This window comes from Python bivittatus, unplaced genomic scaffold (genome assembly GCF_059951505.1).
Source record: "Python bivittatus isolate LINGU-HERP-01145 unplaced genomic scaffold, Pbiv_v1 ctg000850_np1212, whole genome shotgun sequence".
NCBI classification, from domain to species: Eukaryota; Metazoa; Chordata; class Lepidosauria; order Squamata; family Pythonidae; genus Python; species Python bivittatus.
This window is the reverse complement of record NW_028277112.1, coordinates 40,894,187-40,913,478: the sequence shown is the minus strand read 5'-3', so window position 1 is coordinate 40,913,478 and position 19,292 is coordinate 40,894,187. Positions and strand designations below refer to the sequence as shown.

The following is a 19,292-nucleotide window of genomic DNA, read 5'->3' as shown; positions in this document are numbered from 1 at the left end:
GATGGAAAGATTCAACACTACCCACTATGGAGGAATGGTTGGTGAAATTGATAGATCTTGCTGAGATGGGTAAATTAACTTTTTCGATTAGAGAAAAGACACTATCTACATTTATTGGTGACTGGAAACCCCTTATGGACTTTTTGCATAAAAATGAAAAAAATGAACTTGTGATTTATGGCTTTGATTAAGCAGGATAGATTATAGAAAGAAGAGTGCAGGTAGTCCCCAAGTTAAGAATGCCTGGGTTATAGATGACCCATAGTTAAGAACAGAGCCTATTGTAACAAACTTCGAGTTAAATACACAATGGTTTGAGTTAAATACACAATGGCTCGAGTTCATTACACAATACTACTTATACAGTATTATACAATAATATTGTTCTGGCTTGCATACAATTCGACTTAAGGACAGACCTTGGGAACGGAACTTGTTCTTAAACTGGGGACTACCTGTATTATCATGTAACTTTAGAGAGAAAGCTTAAAATATAATTGTACTTATAACTGCTGTGAAGAATATCAGAATTTCAGAAAGAATATTTTTTCTTTCTTTTCTATTTTTCAACTTTTTTTTTCTTTTCTTGCACTTTTTGCTTTCTCTTTGCTTTCTCTTTCTTTTTTCTTCCTTACTTTATATTAGTTTGAATTAGTTTTTAACTTTTTAAAAGTTTCAATAAAAATCATATATATATAAAGAAAGGTCCCCTCTCATCCTTATGGGTGGTATGTGTCCTCCTCAATCTCAGGTCCTGTACCAGAGGCCTGGGAGTTTGAGGGTTCTTCGCAGTATCTTAGCTGTTCCTAGCATTACACTCTTCTGGACAGAGAGCTCTGATGTTGTTCTTGGGATCTGTTGGAGCCACTCTCCCAGCTTACGAGTCACAGCCCCAAGTGCTCCTACCACCACTGGGACCACTTTGGCCTTTACTTTCCACATCATCTCTAGCTCCTCCTCTCTTTAGGTGTTGAAGTAGGAAATAGGTGCTGTTCTTTTTATCTTGTTACAAGTTAAAATATAAATAAAAGGCTCAAAAGTGAAAGTGATTACACAATAGTAAGATACAACCTGTAAAGCTTGACAAATAACTCTCTCTAAGTGTGGGCATGGAGAATCTACCTTGAAGAGAAGAATGGTTGACCACACCACTGCATCTCCTCACCATCTCTTCTGTGGTGGCATTACAATTCTTGCTATAATATTTTGTACAGTGAAGGACCTCTTGTTTGCTGCTTAGATTCAATACTATGCTGCTTTTCTGCCTTTTGTGTCTGACATCTGTTTGATTCCTTCATTTGGAATGATCTAGACAGTCTCCCAAGCTGCCTGACTGCTAGAAAACACCCTGTTCTTGCTTCTCCAGAGCATGTCAAACATGTTTTGTTTTGCATCTGTCATGCAGTCATTATTTTTCTTCTTCGAGACTAGGCATTAATACTGCTATATTTTTTTCTTCCCACCCTCAATTTCTAACATTTTGTCCCTGAGGAAATACAATGCTTCTTCCAGTAAAAAAAAACAAACATGCACAGGATTAAAGCTCATAATGTGATTGCCATGCATTTATTGTCTTTATAGCCCTAATAAACAACATGTAACTATAGAGAATAATACAGCTATTCAATAGTTAATTTAGTGGAAACAGGATTTTAAGTATGTCACAAAGTATACCTAGAAATTGCAAGATCCCATGAAATGAAACCAGTTTCCTTAGGGACAGAGTTATGTGCAGACACTTCAGTTCCAAAAGGGCTAACATGCTGGTTATTTAGAGATTACACTACTTTTGAAAGTATAGTGCTAGAATAATTAAGGTTGTGTCATTAAAATAAATATGACTTTTAATTATATGGTTTTCATTTGCTGTCTGCTTATAAGAGTTGGAATTTTGATCTCACTTGGTTATCTAATACTTATGTCCTTTCTTTGATTCTAGCTGAATTCCTGCTGGATATACTGTATGCTAGGTTAGAATTGAATGATTCTGGTCTTTTTTGTTGCTTTGTAGTTTAGATTTCAATTTGCAACTGATTCATTTTTGGCCTTCTTACATGTTAGATCATATTTGAATCTGTTCCAATGCTACATAAGATGATGAGAGACAAAGAAGGCTTTTTATTATTTGCAGAAAGGTGCTGGAAAAGCCTCTGTCTGCTTAGTTCAGCTCATGCTTCTGTGGTGTCAAGTAGAAGGCATATGTCTGTATACAAGCTGTACTTCTTTATAAGAGATTGGAGGATAATCTCAGGGAAGAATGATTATTCTGAATATGCTTTGTTCTGTTAATAAAGGCTATCACTTAGAATATCATGCTTCTGCAACTTCACACTTTTCACGTGAACACACATCTCTGGCTACAAAAGAGTTGGAACATGGTGCAGATTCTGAAATATTTCAGTTCTCCTTGGAAATAAGTTTTTTAAAACCCCTCTTGCTTCTAGTAAGGCCAAATGCGCATTCTTGTCTGTGGACACATAACAGTATTTTTTGATAGGATAGGCTGCATGCTTCTTGAACTGCCTCTCATGTTTCCCCCACAGTGCCCCCACTTAATGGTGTAAACCCTAACTTGAAGGCCAGCAAACCTCCAGTACCAGCAACAGTGATATAGCAATGCCATCATAAGGGAAGAATCTGTAATTTCCAAAAGCAAGCTGTCAACTGCAACCACCCATGAGGCTAATTATTCTCTGAATACCAACAGAGAAATCCACAAAAACACATGGGTGCAAATGCATGGATTATATGTATACAGATAAGGAATTGAATTAATTGCTGCTAAGTTTCTGCTTCTCTTTTGGCTGATTATGATTTCATGGATTGCTAGAATCAGGTGGGAAGCAGTAAACACTTATGCTTGAGGCAGAGACTATTCTCTGGCTGACATTTTCAGATAATTTGGGTGGCAGTTCTCTGCACTCAAATATTAGCTAATTTAGGATGTGGAGTGAGTGGATGAAGATGGGATCTGCAAGAGGCAGACTTGCAGGTGTACAGATGAAAGCAAGATGAAAGTCTGCAATCTGCAGTAAGTAAGGACAATGTGGTTGCAAAGGAGATTGGGTTTACAGTGCTTTTGGAATTAGTTGCAGGTCAGATGGGTTATCACATGGCAGAACTTCATAATGAAATTCCCTGTGCATGTTTTTCATTTCCATTTGTAATTCAACTGTTTAATACTGGTACACCATATCTTTTGGAGGCAGCTTTATTTCATGGAAAATTAACTTCTTTTATCATCCCAAAACAGGGAAACTTTTATTCATCCTTCTTTGTAGTTACTTATGTGACCTTTAGCCCTGACTTATTGCAGAGGATTCAGCATATTCATCAAGCAAGTTCACATTATACTGTAATTTGTATCCAATTTCCACCAAGTTGGCAGAAGTACAGTTCAGGAAAAAAAAACCCTGTATACATGTGAAGCTGATGCCTTAGAGCTACCACATCTGGCTCAAAAATCCTGATAAACAGCAGTTGGAGCAGAGAGTTACAAGAGTTTTCTGTAGGTCTTTGCTGCCATCTAGTGGTTGTCCAGATGTTTGCAGCTCAGATTTGATAGGTTTAATGTTTGCTTTATTTTGTCCTGACCAAAAACTGGGTAAGTGGGAAATGCAACAGAAAGATCAGCACCATGCATTATCTTTAAAATCTGAGCAATGCAGAGCGCAGTGGCTGAGTTTTGAAAATCAGTTTTAAATACTGAGAATGGATGTGAGAAAAGGACACTGTTGTAGAGCACTGAATATGCATACATTTTAAGGTTTGTGGAATCTGAACTTGGAGCTCCCCAAATACCAATTTAATCTGGCCAAAGTAGAGCAGTTTTGGGGGATAGGTGTTATTTGGGGTTAAGATGCAAAATAAATGCATTAAGCCTTGCATCCATAGCAATCCATTTGCTCTCCCCAAAACCCAGGGCAGTTTTTTTCCCATGGAGTAGCTTAGGAGTGAAAATGGGTATGTCTTTTGCTTCTGCAAGGCTGAATGCATCTATTTAGACATTTGAGTCTCCATAAATGACCAAATACAAAACAATCCAAACATTTTAACCTTATCCACTTTGTGATACCATAATGCCAAGGCTGTGTCATCCATTCCATCAAGCAAGGCAGAAGGAGGAAGTTTTCCTAGAATAAAAGAATATTATTTTCTATGCAGCTGCCTGTAATATGAGGCCATGCAGTCTACTGCAGGAGTAGACAATCTCTTTAGGACACTTTTTTTGGTGTGCCTTTGAGTTGGTCTTGCTTCATGGCAACTACATAGATGGTCCATGTACTTTTATTGGCTACATTTTGGGAGAACGGTTTGCCACTACCTCCTTCTAGGGGTGAGAGAGAGTGACTGGCCTGAAATACCCAGCTGGCTTTGTGGATAAGGCAGCACCAGAACTCAGTCTCCTGGTTTCTAACTTGATGCCTTAACCACTACACCAAACTGGCTCTCTCAAGACATATACAACAATGAAAAATGGTTTGAAGGCTGTATCTGCACATATATCACATACAGACAAATGTACACATAAATACACACAGCTGTCCCATGAACCTTTTGTGACTCAGAAATGTATTCATACTGTATACTTTGCCCCATTTTATGGAGATTGGTTATATTGCTGATTGCTATATTGCTGATTGCTCTTATCAAATTATTTTTATAAAGATTGTTTTTATTTTATTTGTACTCTGGACTCCAGGAGGAGGAGGAGGAGGAGGAGGAATATATCATACATGTACATATACTCCCACCATCGTCTCCATGTCTATGAACAGACAGTTTAAATCTCTTCTCTTTGCAAGCTAAGCTTGCTTATCTCTCTATTAGCAGAGGGAGAGATGTACAGTATAATTTAAATGGGGAAGACAGTGCACAAGGATGCATTTTCCCACACACTGCCTTCTATTTAAACTACATGCCTAAGAGACCAAAAACAGCAGTTTGGCAGCTCTTGGAAGCATGACTGTGCCAAGCACAACAGGATAATTCTTCTCTGTACTGTCTTTTCCAGCAAAATTGCTAAGTTCTCTCTTACCCTCTCTTTGTCTATCTTAAGTTGCAGTTCCTTCCTTCCCCTAGTGCCATAACTATTTCTCTTCTGAGAGAAGACAGGTGCAAAATTATTTCTAATAATAATTTTAATAATAAAATAATAAAGAGTTCCTATAGTATCAGGAGATGACTTTGTATTCTTCCTGATCTGTGTTCCCATTGTCCATTTCCAAACAGTGTCCTTTTTTTTCTTCAGCATTTTAAAGAACTCAGCATATATCCACGCTGGCTTCTTTAGATTTCTCCCTTTTTTCCCTTTTGCAATTGTGCCTTCAGTGTCTCATTTCATAAAATGCCCATAATTCCTAGATACTTTTCTTCTTCAAGATTTCAAGCCACTGGATTTGGTCTACCTTCCATTAGAGTTCATCAGAATCCATTTTTCTGAAATCCAGGATCCAGGACTCTTCTCCATTCTTTCTGCTCTGAATATCACAATTTGAAGGGTAACACAGTCACTTTCCCCAAAGTGCCAATCAGCTTCACTTCTTCAACTGTTTATTCTCTGATGGTGAGAACTAAGTCCAGATTAGCAGATCCCTTGTTCTTTCTTCCACTTGCTGACAAATGAAGTTGTCAGCAAGTGAGGACAAGGGAATTTGTTGGGACTCTTGACTCTTGGCAGAGTTACAGTCCCAGCAGATGTCAGGATAACTGAAATCACCCATTATCACTTTTTCATGCTTCTTTGAAAGAGTAGTCATATGATGCAGAAAGGTGAATCAGATTCTTAACCAAATATTTTCAAAAGGATTTACATGCACTCATACCTGAATTTCTGTGTAAGTATGTGTTTCATTATAAACATCGCAACACCCTATCCCTTGTCTTGAATCTGTTCCTTTTGAATAAACTGAAGCCTTCCAGTGATGTCTACCAATCAAGAACAGCATCCCACCAAGTTTCAGTGATGCTTACCATATCATATTTGTGTTCCTGAATTAGGATCTGTATAATTCCCATATTCTGTGCATTGGTATAGAAAGCAATGTTTTAATAGACTGCTTATAAATTTGAGGTTTTGAATACCATCTACCTGTGCCTCTGTTGTTGTGTCCTGAGAAACTCTGAATCCCTATCCTGTTCTTCTGCCTCTCCTTCCGTATTCTGCTTTCTTGGCCTCATTCCTTGGCTACATACAGGTGAAACTCGAAAAATTAGAATATCGTGCAAATGTTCATTTATGTCAGTAAGGCAACTCAAAAGGTGAAACCAATATATGAGATAGACGCATTACATGCAAAGCGAGATATGTCAAGCCTTACTTTGGTATAATTGTGATGATTATGGCGTACAGCTTATGAAAACCCCAAATTCACAATCTCAGAAAATTAGAATAGTGTGAAAAGGTTCAATATTCTAGGCTCAAAGTGTCCCACTCTAATCAGCTAATGAATCCATAACACCTGCAAAGGGTTCCTGAGCCTTTAAATGGTCTCTCAGGCTGGTTCAGTAGGAATCACAAGCATGGGAAGACTGCTGACCTGACAGTTGTGGAGAAAACCATCATTGACACCCTCCATAAGGAGGGAAACCCCCAAAAGGTAATTGCAAAAGAAGTTGGATGTTCCCAAAGTGCTGTATCAAAGCACATCAATAGAAGGTTATGTGGAAGGGAAAAGTGTGGTAGAAAAAGGTGCACAAGCAGCAGGGATGACCGCAGTCTGGAGAGGATTGTCAGGAAAAGGCCATTCAAAAGTGTTGGGGACTTTCACAAGGAATGGACTGAGGCTGGAATTAGTGCATCAAGAGCCACCACACACAGACGGATCCTGGACATGGGCTTCAAATGTCGTATTCCTCTTGTCAAGCCGCTCCTGAACAACAAACAACGTCAGAAGCGTCTTACCTGGGCTACAGAAAAAAAGAACTAGTCTGTTGCCCAGTGGTCCAAAGTCCTCTTTTCTGATGAGAGCAACTTTTGCATCTCATTTGGGAACCAAGGACCCAGAGTCTGGAGGAAGAATGGAGAGGCACACAATGCACAATGCTTGAAGTCCAGTGTGAAGTTTCCACAGTCTGTGTTAATTTGGGGAGCCATGTCATCTGCTGGTGTTGGTCCACTGTGCTTCATTAAGTCCACGGTCAATGCAGCCGTCTAACAGGAGATTTTGGAGCAGTTCATGCTTCCTTCTGCAGATGAGCTTTATGGGGATGCTGACTTCATTTTCCAGCAGGACTTGGCACCTGCCCACACTGCCAAAAGTACCAAAACCTGGTTCAATGACCATGGGATTACTGTGCTTGATTGGCCAGCAAACTCGCCTGACCTGAATCTATGGGGCATTGCCAAGAGAAAGATGAGGGACATGAGACCGAACAATGCAGCGGAGCTGAAGGCCGCTATTGAAGCATCCTGGTCTTCCATAACACCTCAGCAGTGCCACAGGCTGATAGCATCCATGCCATGCCGCATTGCGGCAGTCATTGCTGCAAAAGGGGCCCAAACCAAGTACTGAGTACATATGCATGATTATACTTTGCAGAGGTCCGATATTGTTCTATTTCCAATCCTTGTGTTATTGACGTCATGTAATATTCTAATTTTCTGAGATTGTGAATTTGGGGTTTTCATAAGCTGTACGCCATAATCATCACAATTATACCAAAGTAAGGCTTGACATATCTCGCTTTGCATGTAATGCGTCTATCTCATATATTGGTTTCACCTTTTGAGTTGCCTTACTGACATAAATGAACATTTGCACGATATTCTAATTTTTCAAATTTCACCTGTATTTGCTTCTGGGTTTTGCACCATCCCCCTTTTGTTCTAGCTTAACACTCTCGTCCTGTGATTGACCTGCAGTTTTCAATTAACACCTGGAAGAGAGGCTGCTTAGACAAGCTAGTTCTTCCTATTTACTCTTGCCAGCTGCAAGATAACAAACTTCTAGCTCTAATTAAGTAAAAAATCTGAGACTTTCTAGCTATAGATAGAAATTGGGATGTAACTTAGGAATTTCAAAATTGCCAGTTATTTTGATGAACTGATCTTTAGTATGCCTTTACTTCTGGAAAACAGTACTTCCAATCATCACAGCACACACAATGGTTCTCCAAAAGTAATTAAGACAATTGTGGTTACAGAATGCATTCTGCACAATTGATTTCATTCTTTTCTATTAGGGCATCTTGGAGAATAAGAACTTGAGGTATATTTGTTTTTTTTTCTTGCAGTAAGATCTGAAACATCTGGTGGGGGAACCATATTGGGAGTAGATCCTTTACACTATGGCATTTGCTTAGACTGTTGTTGTCTGGATAGCGCTATAGTTGCTTTCATCAAAGCATCTGAAAACAGAATTCAAACAGAAATTCCATATCACACTATAGTATAGTGTTATATGATTTCCCAAAGTTAGCTCCCCATAGTTAAGGACTTCCTATAATATTTACTTGACTCATTGTTTATTCACAATTAAAAATTTATTGTTTGCAGCTTTTAACTGCTTTATTACAACTTTTTAATTCCAGGCTAGGCAATTAGCAATAGGGAGAATTGTAATTCTTCTTGAATAGTTCTTTAAATTGTTTTAATGCAGTTGTCATCTACTGGAGAGTTATTTTATTGATTTCTCTCTCTCTCTCTCTCTCTCTCTCTCTCTTTTTTAAACAGAAGAAATCTGTTCAGGAGAATGGATTCTGATGAACTCTGAGGAAATCAGTATTTAAACCTTCCTCTCCTCATGTGAAAACAGAAAATGATGACGCAGCAAATCAGAAATGCCAGTTCACATGCTATGCTTGACTACTTTTTCAGATCAACAGGAAACAATAAATTAATAACATCAAAATATCTTAATTAAAAGGCATTAAGAGCCTTGAAAATGTTTAATAGCACATTGCTGCAATTGGGTTTTAAAATAAAATAAAATCTGAAAACAAAACAAAGTAAGAAAACATTGCAAACCCTAGATTATAATTTCACCCTCCATAAAGGGGTTGTTGTAGTGGAGTGTACTTTGTTTCTCAGTGGAGATTGGGAGAAAGCACATGGCAAACCACTTTTTTTTTTTTTTTTTTAAATAACCACTATTCTTAAAGTATTTTGGGTTGGGTTTTATTTAGTAATCCAATATTTATCCTGTTCTATGCCATTCCACATAATGGATGGGTATAGACTTGCTGGAAGCAAATATACTTTTGTGTGGATGGGGCTGGGAGGGAACGTTTCTTAATCCTGTTTATTACTTAAAATAAAGAGGGGAGGCATGTATGGTCCACCCTGAAGAAAACAACTTTAAGAGAGGGAAAACATTAAATAATAGGATTAAACTAATACATGAGTGCTGTACTACTGCATTTGTTAAGTGCAACCTTGAGGGAAAAAAAATTGAATATAGAAACAAATCAAAGCACCAGATAGTACTGCATACATGTGTATCTCAGAGTATGGGGATTACCAATAACAAATATATTTATTTATATTTATACCATGCCATAATCCTGCAGGACCCTCAGCAATTTACAGGAATACAACAACAAAAACATTTTTACTTTCAGCTGCTTCCAGAAGGCAGTTAAAGTGGGAGATAACCTTATCTCTAACGGGAGGCCATTCCAGAGGGGCTGGCGCTGCTACTGAGACACAGCGTCTCTGAGCCTTGTCCCATCTCCCCCCTCCATGGGAAACTAGGAGCTGCTTTACTCCAGCAAGACTGAATTGGTTGGGCCAACCAATTCTAGTGGACAAATGTGGTCCTGAAAGTAAGTTGTTGCCAAGCCAACTATAGTTGAAGACTAGCTTTTTACATTGCACCCAGAAGCCAGCATAGGGCCCGCCATGCTGGTGTAATGCGCTCCTGCTGGCAAGTGTTGGATAGCAACATGGGCCACCACACTTTGGCCCACCTGAAGTTTCCAATCTTTAAGGACAGTCCCATGTAGAGCAAGTTGCAGTAGTCCAGGTAGATGGCAGTGAGGGCATGTGTCATTGTAGTAATAAGTTTTTGTGAGACACAGTCTGGTTCATCACTCATGGTATGTATGGAGAAGTATTCTATGCACACGCACAAATTTTTATCTGTTTGGAGGAGGGAGGAATGGAAAGCTGAAAATTGACAGGAACCATAAAAGTATCACCTATATTGCTCATTAACGTACTTGCTGGTATGGTTATAAGTCCGTACTTTAAGAAAAATAAATTCCTGAGAGATTGTATTAAACGGAAGGAATTTAGCTCAGCTGTTTTACAGTTTAAACGGTCTAAATTCCTTTTCTCAGTAATTGCGACCCTGAGATACAGTGTCCTGGGAAGGTTGAAATGCCCCATCTTGGATTTTGGACATTGCCACTTCAGACTCTAGATTTACACCCTCCTCCCCTTTTTTCTTTTTTTGCATAGGCCAGTTGTCAAACTGCGTGTCCTGATAAGAGGAAGGGACACACCAAGCCTTGCCAATGGTACTGCCAGAGTTCCAGGGTGTGGGGGGCGGTTGAGTTGGCATCCGGGTCTCACGCAAGGCTTGGTTCCTTCGTCTGCTATCAGCACACTGTGGCTTGTAATGTTCGAGGAAACTAGCCTCCGTACTTTACACCCAGTAGCAACACCGCTTCTTCGGATTTGATAAGAAATACCCCTGTCCGCTCCGCCCCCCTGGTGCAGAACGCGGAAGGCGGCGACACAACGTAGCTCCGCAGATGGAAAATGCTACCAGCTGCTGCCGCCTGGAGATTGCCTTAGCAACTGGGGAGTTTGGCGGGTCGCATATTCTTCGAGCCGAGTGGATTCCCGCCCGCGCTTCCCTGGGAGCTGTTGCCAATGGCTGAGGGAGGAGGAGAAGACTTACTCTGTTTGGAGACTGCGGGGCTTCCCTCACGGATCTTATCCTTCTGTTGTTTTGAGCAGCCCCTCCCTCCTTCCCCTAGAGCCTGGGACCAGCTGGCTGGCGGGCTGCCTCTAGGCAGTCCAAGCTCAGCCCCTTCCCCCCCCGCCCCGTGCTGCTGCTGCGCTTCTCCTTCGCTGGTCTGGACTTCTAAGTCTTTAATTGGCGTTGCACGCGCTTCGTTGCAAGCACCTTCAGTTCCTCGAGGCGGCAGATTGGGTTCACGATCACCCCGGCACGGAGCTGCTTTGTTCTCCTCAGTCCCCGTGCTACTATGATCTTGCGGTGCCTTCTCACCGTGCAAGGTAAGGCGTGGTGGGAAAAGATGAGGAGGCAACTCAGTTCTTGCACCTCGTGCAGATGGAACAGCTTCCGGTGGAGTATTGTTTTTGCAGCGAAAACGATAAAGAGCCCTGGGGGCAAATGTAGTAAAGCATAAGCTTTATGAACTGCAGTCCGAGAGATGCACAGAAAATTATTCTGAGGGAATAGTATGAACGCATTCATTGTTTGGGAGGGGATTACTAGAAGGAAAGGTCTAGAGAGATATGTGCGGTGGAGAAAGTGATAATTATATATAGATAGGGACCATTCTCAAAAAGTTGGGTGTGTCATAGAAATACAGTGTCCGCATACGTCTCAAGTGTCTGATAACCTGGTCTCTGTTGAATCCATGAGAAATAGTGTTACGTTTCCTAATTAATTCTGTAATGAAGTCTCTATTCGTGATTTCTTTGTTCAAGGATAAGCATCTTGAGAGGTCTCTGAGCGATGCACTAGGAAGTTGAACTTATTTTTGGATATTGCATTTCTGAGATAAAATTTGTGTTCATCTTCTGTTTTCTTTGGGATGGGATAGTTTTTCCAATAGAACATGCAGTGGGGCATGGCTGATAAAGGCATATAAGACATTGGCAGAAGAGCAGGTGTATAAACCATGCTGTTACTAAGTCATGTAATAGACTTTTAGAGTGAAAAATTGGATAGAATTAGTATTGGAGTCTGCTGTAGGGATGGGTTACATATTGAATCTGTATCAGCAGGAGGCAGTCTTTTGGTAATTGTTAGACTGCTACTGCAGTGCTTTTATTGCTTCTGCTGCAGAAGTGCACAGTTGATTTCCATTCAGTTAAGCCAAAGGCTGCCCTGTACTTGCTTTCCTGAAAAGCGTATTTCTCACAGACTCTCTTTCATAGCTGGTCCACTCTCTGTATGTTGCAAACTAAGCCAGCTTTGTCCTCTTTAGTTTTGCAGTTAGCCAGAACGCTAGACCCACTCTCTGCTGGCTCTTGTGCCTTTGAAGGCAGCACTTGCGGCTATGAAACAGACAGCTCAGCCCTGCCATGGATTTTGAACGAGGAAGGTAAGAAAGCTCTTCAGTTGAGGTTCAGAGTTTTTTCTAAGGTCACTCTAAGCTTGTTTTCTTAAAACCACATGTTTTCATAGTAGTAGCATATTAACACTGTTATCTTTTGCTCAGTTTTTAGATGTTTAAAAGGCTGAATTTCCATCTACAAAGTTAGTTGCAAGCCAAATTAAAAATATGTCTCAGTAGCATTTTGCCACACACAAACATGCGTATACTTACTTATTGACTTGCTTGGATTTAAAATATTCCAGAAATTCTGTGGGGTCTGTCCATAAGTACATAAGTATTTTACCAGTGTCTCAAGCAGAGAAGCTGATGTGTATTTAATAGAGAGGATGTTTTATAGCTCTCTGATAAAGAATATCTGTGAATGTAGAATGTTCCCTACCGGTCCTAGAAACACTACTTGGAGGTGCTTGTAACTTGGAGGTGCTCCTTGACTCACTGCTCCTGCTTGAAAAGACCAGCCTTTGCATGACTTTATCTCATGTGCCAGTTATATCAGTTCCTGGATCAGGGGACCTGCTCATGGTCACTCACATCTTAATCACCTCCTAATTGGATTACTGCAACTTACTCTACATGGGGCTGCCCTTGACTACCATCCAGAAGCTTCAACTGGTCCAGAATTCAATGGCATGAGTAGTTATGGGTGCTCCTTGTTACACCTATGTGATACTTTTACTCAGCAAGCTAGACCTGCTCCTTATAGGCCTCCAGTGCAATTCAAGGTCCTGGTTATCATCTATAAAGCCCTACATGGCATAGGACCAGGTTACTGTGGAACCACCTTCTCTCAAAGATATCTGCGTTTCCCACGCATTCTGACAGGGAGGGCACATTTTAGATCCCTTCTCTGAAACCTTATAAGTCCCATATATATCTTCTCAATGGTGACCTCTATTCTTTGGAACAATCTCCTCCACCTCCAGTATAAGGTTGGCCCTGACCTTGCAAGCCTTTAGGAAGACAGTTAAGACCTGGTTTGTTCCCTGGGCACAGAGGTCAAGATGAATAGAGTTTCCATTGGTGAGATATAATATATTTTAGTCCTGATCCCCTTATTTTAATTTGCTTTAGTGATTTTTTTTACACATTATTTAATGATTTTGTATGCCACCCAGAGTCAGATTGTTAAGAGTTGGGTGGCCATCTAAATGTTTTAAATAAGTTCAGGGGAACTGGCAGAATCAAAATGTAAAGGGAAGGTTACTTTTTTTTTTTAGTGGAGTGGATGCAGGGCCCGAGAGCAACCACATTGCTTTCCTTTTCAGAGGCCCTCCTCAACATCACCTATACTTGCAAAAGCTGAAGGTTTTTCTCCGTGTGCAGCACTCCATAGAAATCTCTTCTAGTTTTTGCAAATGCTACTGGAAAAAGCCACACTCTCCTTTTGGTGTTCTCTAGTATTTACCAAAGCCAGAAGATGCTTCTGTACAAGCAATATACCTTTGTCAAGGTAGGAGACACTGGGAAGCTTAAAGAAGACATAAAGTCATTGAGGAACATTGTGTTGCCTCTCTGTTTTGGTTAAGGGAATCATATTTCAAAGTTCTTCAGCAAGTTGAGTCTAAATCGCCCAATGTAGGACTACCATTTATCCATCTATTTCAATACTATCTATTCACCCTGCATGTTGACATGGTTTGAATCCTTTTTTAAAGCACAGGTTTTTATTTGCTAGGTTAGTCTATTTATCCAGTTAGTGTAATACAATTGCTGTATCCCATGCTGACAGATGACTTCTCCCAGCCATGTATGTTAAAAAGGAGAGGGGAGAGGCCTGAGGCATCCCACAAAGTAGGGGTCTAGGAGTAGACCCTTCCCCTTCCCACCATCAGCAGCTGGAATCAGCCCTGGAGGAAGGAGAACAACCACTGCAAAAGAGCTCCCCAAGCCCCTCAGCCAGTCCAGAAGGATACTATAGTCAATGTTATTAAATATTGCTGAGAGGTCAAGGAAGGCCGGGATGGATGCACTTCCTCCATCCCGAGCCTGCCAGAGGTAGTCAAGCACAGTCAAAGCTGCCTTGGTACCATATCCTGGTCTGAAACCTGACTGGAAGGGGTCCAAATAATCTGCTTCCTCCAGGACTCTTCGGAGCTGTAGGCCAACCACCTTCTCAAAAAAAAAATTCCCCAAGGAAGGAAGGTTGGAGACTAGATGAAAATAGTCCAGATCTGCATGATCCAAATATGGTTTCTTGAGGAGGGGACAGACCACCACCTCTTTCATAGATTGCCACCGGAAACTCAGACACAGACCTGGAGGCTTGACAAACCAGGAGAAGCATGGATCAAAAGCAAAGGTGGCCACATCAGAGAAACAGACATATTTTACCACTCTTATTGCCACAAAGTAGGCTTTAATGAAGGCCTTTACCTGTTTATGCTCTGACTTGCTCCTAGTTTTCCTCAAGTGGCTTTCTAGGCATCTCTTCTGCCACTTTATCCTGCAGAGTGCCTCAGTAAACCAAGGGCGCACTGGGGTCTGCATGCAGCAAGATTCTGGATAGGTGTAATCCAATCTAAAGCCTCCATCACTGCCTTGTTCCAAGCAGCAACCAAGGCATCAGCCTCAGGGACAATCCCTGTTTCTTTCAAAACCCAGTTGGGTCCAAGAGGTGCCTGGGGGCGCAGAGGGACCATTGAATAGATCTGGCCTCCCTGTAGAGGGGGGTGGTGTGGTAAACTAGGGTCAACAGTGATCTGTCCATGAAAAGGGACTGATAGTAATATCCCCAACTCCACATCATTACCACTCTAAGACAACAACCAGTGTGTGACTCCCCCCACCCCAACATGTCAGTTTTGTAATAAATTGGTTGTCATGGTGGCCATGATCTCTTGGTCAGCTATACAAACTGATTAAATAATTTTAAAAAAAATGATGGGTCTTGTATTGTGATGCTCTGTCCATCCTTCTGATTTTGACCATCCCCCTGTGGAAGCCACTGGTTGGCAGGGGCGTTAGACCATTGAATTCAATCCTGTGATTTATGCAGCAATCCAAAGCATCCATGACAGATGATGTCCAGCCCCCTCTGCTTACACACATCTAGTTCACTGCTCCTTTGGTAATCAGTTCTACTATTGAATTGATCTTATGGTTAAAATCACTTAATATTCAACAGGAAGTTGTCTTATTACTGGCAGCCTCCAGTGTGTCTGTATTTAGAAGCCAGCTACTAGTATTGCACATTCCTTATTTATTTGATTTACAATATTCATATACTTCCTTTCCTAAACTGTAAAAAGCCTTTTTGGATGTTCTGATATTTTACAGCCCATGCCCCTGGCTAATGTGCAGTTAGTGTGAACAGGGCCCAGTGCTCACATGGAATGAGTACATATGGCTCCTTCCATAGGGATGAGATTCGAAGGCTAATATAATTTATTGTTCTCATGCACATGAAAGGAGCCCTACATGCATATTATGTGGAAGCTTATTTGATATCAGTTACAGATCACTAAGGATGCAGCTAATGTGCATGTTTTTATTCTGGTTTATAAAATTAAGGATGATTTATAATTATATAAATTAAAGTCGGTTGAAATATTCTACAAAATAAATGGAAAAACTAAAGTCAGATAAAAGTGGCGAAACATTTGCAGAAGAGGATTAATCTGGAAAAGGCTGGATGGAGTAGGAAAGCTTTTTGCTTGTTTCTGAAAGCTTTCTAAGAACATTACTTGGCATTCCGTGGAATGGTATTCTAAAATACCAGGGCTCCTGAGAAAAGCCTCACTCCAAATAGATGATAATCTAGATTCCAAAAAGGATTCAAATCTCGGATAAAGAAATACATAAAAGAACATACCTAATATTTGAAAGTAAGATATTATTTTACTGTTCACATTTGAAAATGGGATAATATTAAATTTTAATCTATATATTAAGGAGCTGCTACTTTCCTTTCCAGAAATGCAAGTTGCCTTGCAAATAAATTAGTTGTATGAGCATTTTCTTTAATTATACTTAGAGGCAAGTTCAGAAAAGTTGGCAGAAACAAATGTTTAGAGAATCTGATCTTTTGAATTTAGAGGGCCATAGAGTATTGAAGAAGGTAATTGCCCCTGCTGTAAATCTGGTAATTTATACACACAACTCAATCTCTCAACACTTAATTTATTAAAAATTGGATGTTTTAAAAGTCATAAAACTATAAAGTATGGGTCGCATATTCCCCCATTTAATGACAGGCTAAAATGTTTTGTCTTTTAAACAGTGTAGGGTAACTCCTTGTTATCTGGGAGCATCTCATGGGCCACTGTTGGAAACAGGATTCTATATTTGACGGAGTTTTAATTTAAACTGATTAAGATGGGGGTGTTTTTAATGTGCTTGAAGAATTGGCTCTTGATGACTTCAATGTGCTTCAGAATTGTATAATCTGATTCTCTGCCAGGGAACTCCCCAGACTGTGTGGACTTCAACTCTTTGAATTCACAGCAATAATCATACTGGCTGTGGAATTCCAGGCATTGGTCCACATATCTGTTGGGGATGGCTGCTATATGTCTATATTATACTATGCCATAAAATAATACTTCTGGCTACATAGTGTCTATAATTGCTCTATAACGTGTAGCACGTGTGAGCAACGTGCTGAAAGTTGTGTTCATCTGTTCTCCGTGGAGCTTACTGAATGCAAGAAGGCCTGCTCCTTTTCCCCAGTCACTCAGAAGATCAGCTTCAGCTGGGTGATGGAGAAAAGATAATTTTGGTAGTATTGTTAGCAGCAATCCAATGAGGTTTGCAGTTCATATAGCTGAAGTGAGTCTCTCACCATTACTGATATGTGCCTGTGTGCAGATGGCCCAAAACTTAACATGTATCCATTGGAATGTAGTGATATTTTATGTGTAAGGTAATTTAGAGATATGTTTTTCTAGAAATATGAGTAGCTACTCATTTCAACTTTGAGTTCACTCATTTAAAAACAAATTTCTGGACATGAAGCAAGGGAATGAAAAACTTGTTTATTTTTCTAGAAACTATATGATACCGCCAGTTTAGTAATATCTTTGGTTACACGGTTTGATTTATTGCTGCTATTCTAGTGATTGACCTGAAGCTCTGTGCCTGAATACCATCAATGAATCATAGAGTAGCTGTATAGTATGTGGTGAAGGATACAATAATCTGGTTACATCAACATGACAGAGCACTAAGTATATTTTTGTTTTGAGAAAATAAAAGTGTTCTGTTCTTTTGAATATTATTTTGTGTTGCAGTATTTTTTGTATTAACATAGGTTGCTGTTTTGACTTGGTACAGTTAAGCTTCTGTCATTCAGAATTTTCTTGGGAAACTCTTAGAATTGGCTTATTAGCCAGACTTTGATAGGACAGTTAGCTTACTAATTCATTTAATAAGTAAGAACTGTCAGTATTTCCTATTATAACCATTGTTTTTCATAGTCGGAACTGCCATAAATTGTTCCTTGCTAACTATTTGCTCAAGAATTCTTGAAAACATTTGAACCAGATTGTCTTTAGATGCAAAATCATTTTGAGGAGGATGTTTATCTTCTGAGCTGAATACATGGAAAACTTATTTTTCAGGTCAATGAAAGAATCTTGTGTCACCCTGGACATCTACTGGAGTTCATAAATACAATAAAAACACTTAGGAGTTGCACAGTAGGAATGCCGCTTTCATAAGATTCTGAAGCATTTCTAAAATCTTGTAATACAGCCTTTTGTCTTTCAAAGAAGCAATCAAAGCCTGTAACAAGGGTAGCAATTTCCTTTCTATTTTAATTTTTCAATAATAGGGCACTATGCCAAATAATACAGTATCTAAATTGCCTCTAATTCGTGTGCAGAATACTGGCCATTGCACCAGAGGAAGTTGGATTCAATCCTAAATCAATTACAGGCAGTTTTTTGATTGATCAGTAATTTACCTGTGTCATATTTAGCCAGTAAACATGTACAATATATTTGAAAGCCTTTTTCCTTCACAATGTGTTCCTATACTGAACGGAATTATCTCTTCTAGTATTGTTTAAACCTGCACTGCATTAGGTCAGAGTGCAGTTTGGCTCAGTTTATACAGCTTTGTTCTGTTTTCCTTTTTAGGTAGAAGTTTAATTTGGGAGATGCCAATCTGATCTAGCAATAAGATGCTAAGTAACTGCTGCAGAATGGACTTTGTGGCCATATTTATTTCTTAAAAGTTTAGGAAGTAGTGAAATGCTTTAGGAAGTTATTATGCCACCTCTTCTGCCATTAATTTATAGTTCTATTTGGCAATATACTTTAGGCAGTGTGCAAAACAAACAAATACAGGATAAACAATTTAATAAGATAAAAATAGTGCTGCAATATATATTAAAATTATGCCTTTGAAATATTTCTAAAAAAGAGACTTAATTCGTTATTTGGGGAGAAATATTAGTATCATGTTTGCATACACAGAATTATTTTGATCAGCTTTTTAAAATGAACATGTGGTTTTTCAGTTAGTTTGAAGTTAATTTATAGAATATAGATGCTCCTAGGCAAATATTTTTCCAGTGATAAATAAGTGCACTAATGCTTAGAATCCTTGTATTTGCTGGGCCGGTCTTGGTCCTGAAAGGTTTTAAGGTGGAATAATGTTTTCTCTCTTTTGAAAATAATTTTAAATTATTTGATAAGGTTATTTTTAATTACGGTTTAAATAATACATTTTAAATGATTTATATTCCATTCCTTGATTAAACAGGTAAAATTAAAACATAAACCAAATGAATAATGCGAGTCTAGCAGGAGGTATATTTACTTTATACTCTTTACTTCTTATTTAACTACGTAAATAAGAAGTAAACTATGTAGATTATTGAACTGGAATCTACATAGCTTGTATTAATGGGGGGAGAAGGACTTAGAAGCCAGGAAAACAAGCATGGAACAACTTTGAAACCCTAGCCAGTGGCAAAGGATTGTGGAAGTTGTATTTCAAGACATCTGAAAGACACCAGATTGCTTACCTGTAAGTTAATGGAACAGATACTCCATAAATGGCTGATGGAAAGAAATGCCCCTGATGGT

At 39.5% G+C, this 19,292-nt stretch overlaps 1 protein-coding gene and 1 long non-coding RNA gene across 5 annotated transcripts in view; one reads left to right on the top strand and one right to left on the bottom strand.

The window, feature by feature from the left end:
* The window catches only part of LOC112543021 (uncharacterized), a 42,338-nt gene extending 31,390 nt beyond the window's left edge, over nucleotides 1-10,948 (bottom strand). Inside the window, exons 1-2 of the long non-coding RNA XR_015793895.1 lie at nucleotides 10,848-10,948; nucleotides 4,076-4,133 (exon numbers count right to left, since the gene is read on the bottom strand). This is a non-coding gene — a long non-coding RNA (uncharacterized LOC112543021). The remainder of the gene's footprint in view (nucleotides 1-4,075; nucleotides 4,134-10,847) is intronic.
* A 107-nt stretch (nucleotides 10,949-11,055) lies between these two features.
* The window catches only part of MAMDC2 (MAM domain containing 2), a 78,538-nt gene continuing 70,301 nt past the window's right edge, over nucleotides 11,056-19,292 (top strand). For all 4 annotated transcript variants that reach the window (XR_015793892.1, XM_088130480.1, XM_088130479.1 and 1 more), the window contains exons 1-2: nucleotides 11,056-11,188; nucleotides 12,130-12,246. Coding sequence is in view for 3 of the 4 variants with exons in the window: in XM_088130480.1 (XP_087986606.1) it covers nucleotides 11,158-11,188; nucleotides 12,130-12,246 (148 nt within the window). In the remaining variant the exon portion in view is untranslated. The remainder of the gene's footprint in view (nucleotides 11,189-12,129; nucleotides 12,247-19,292) is intronic.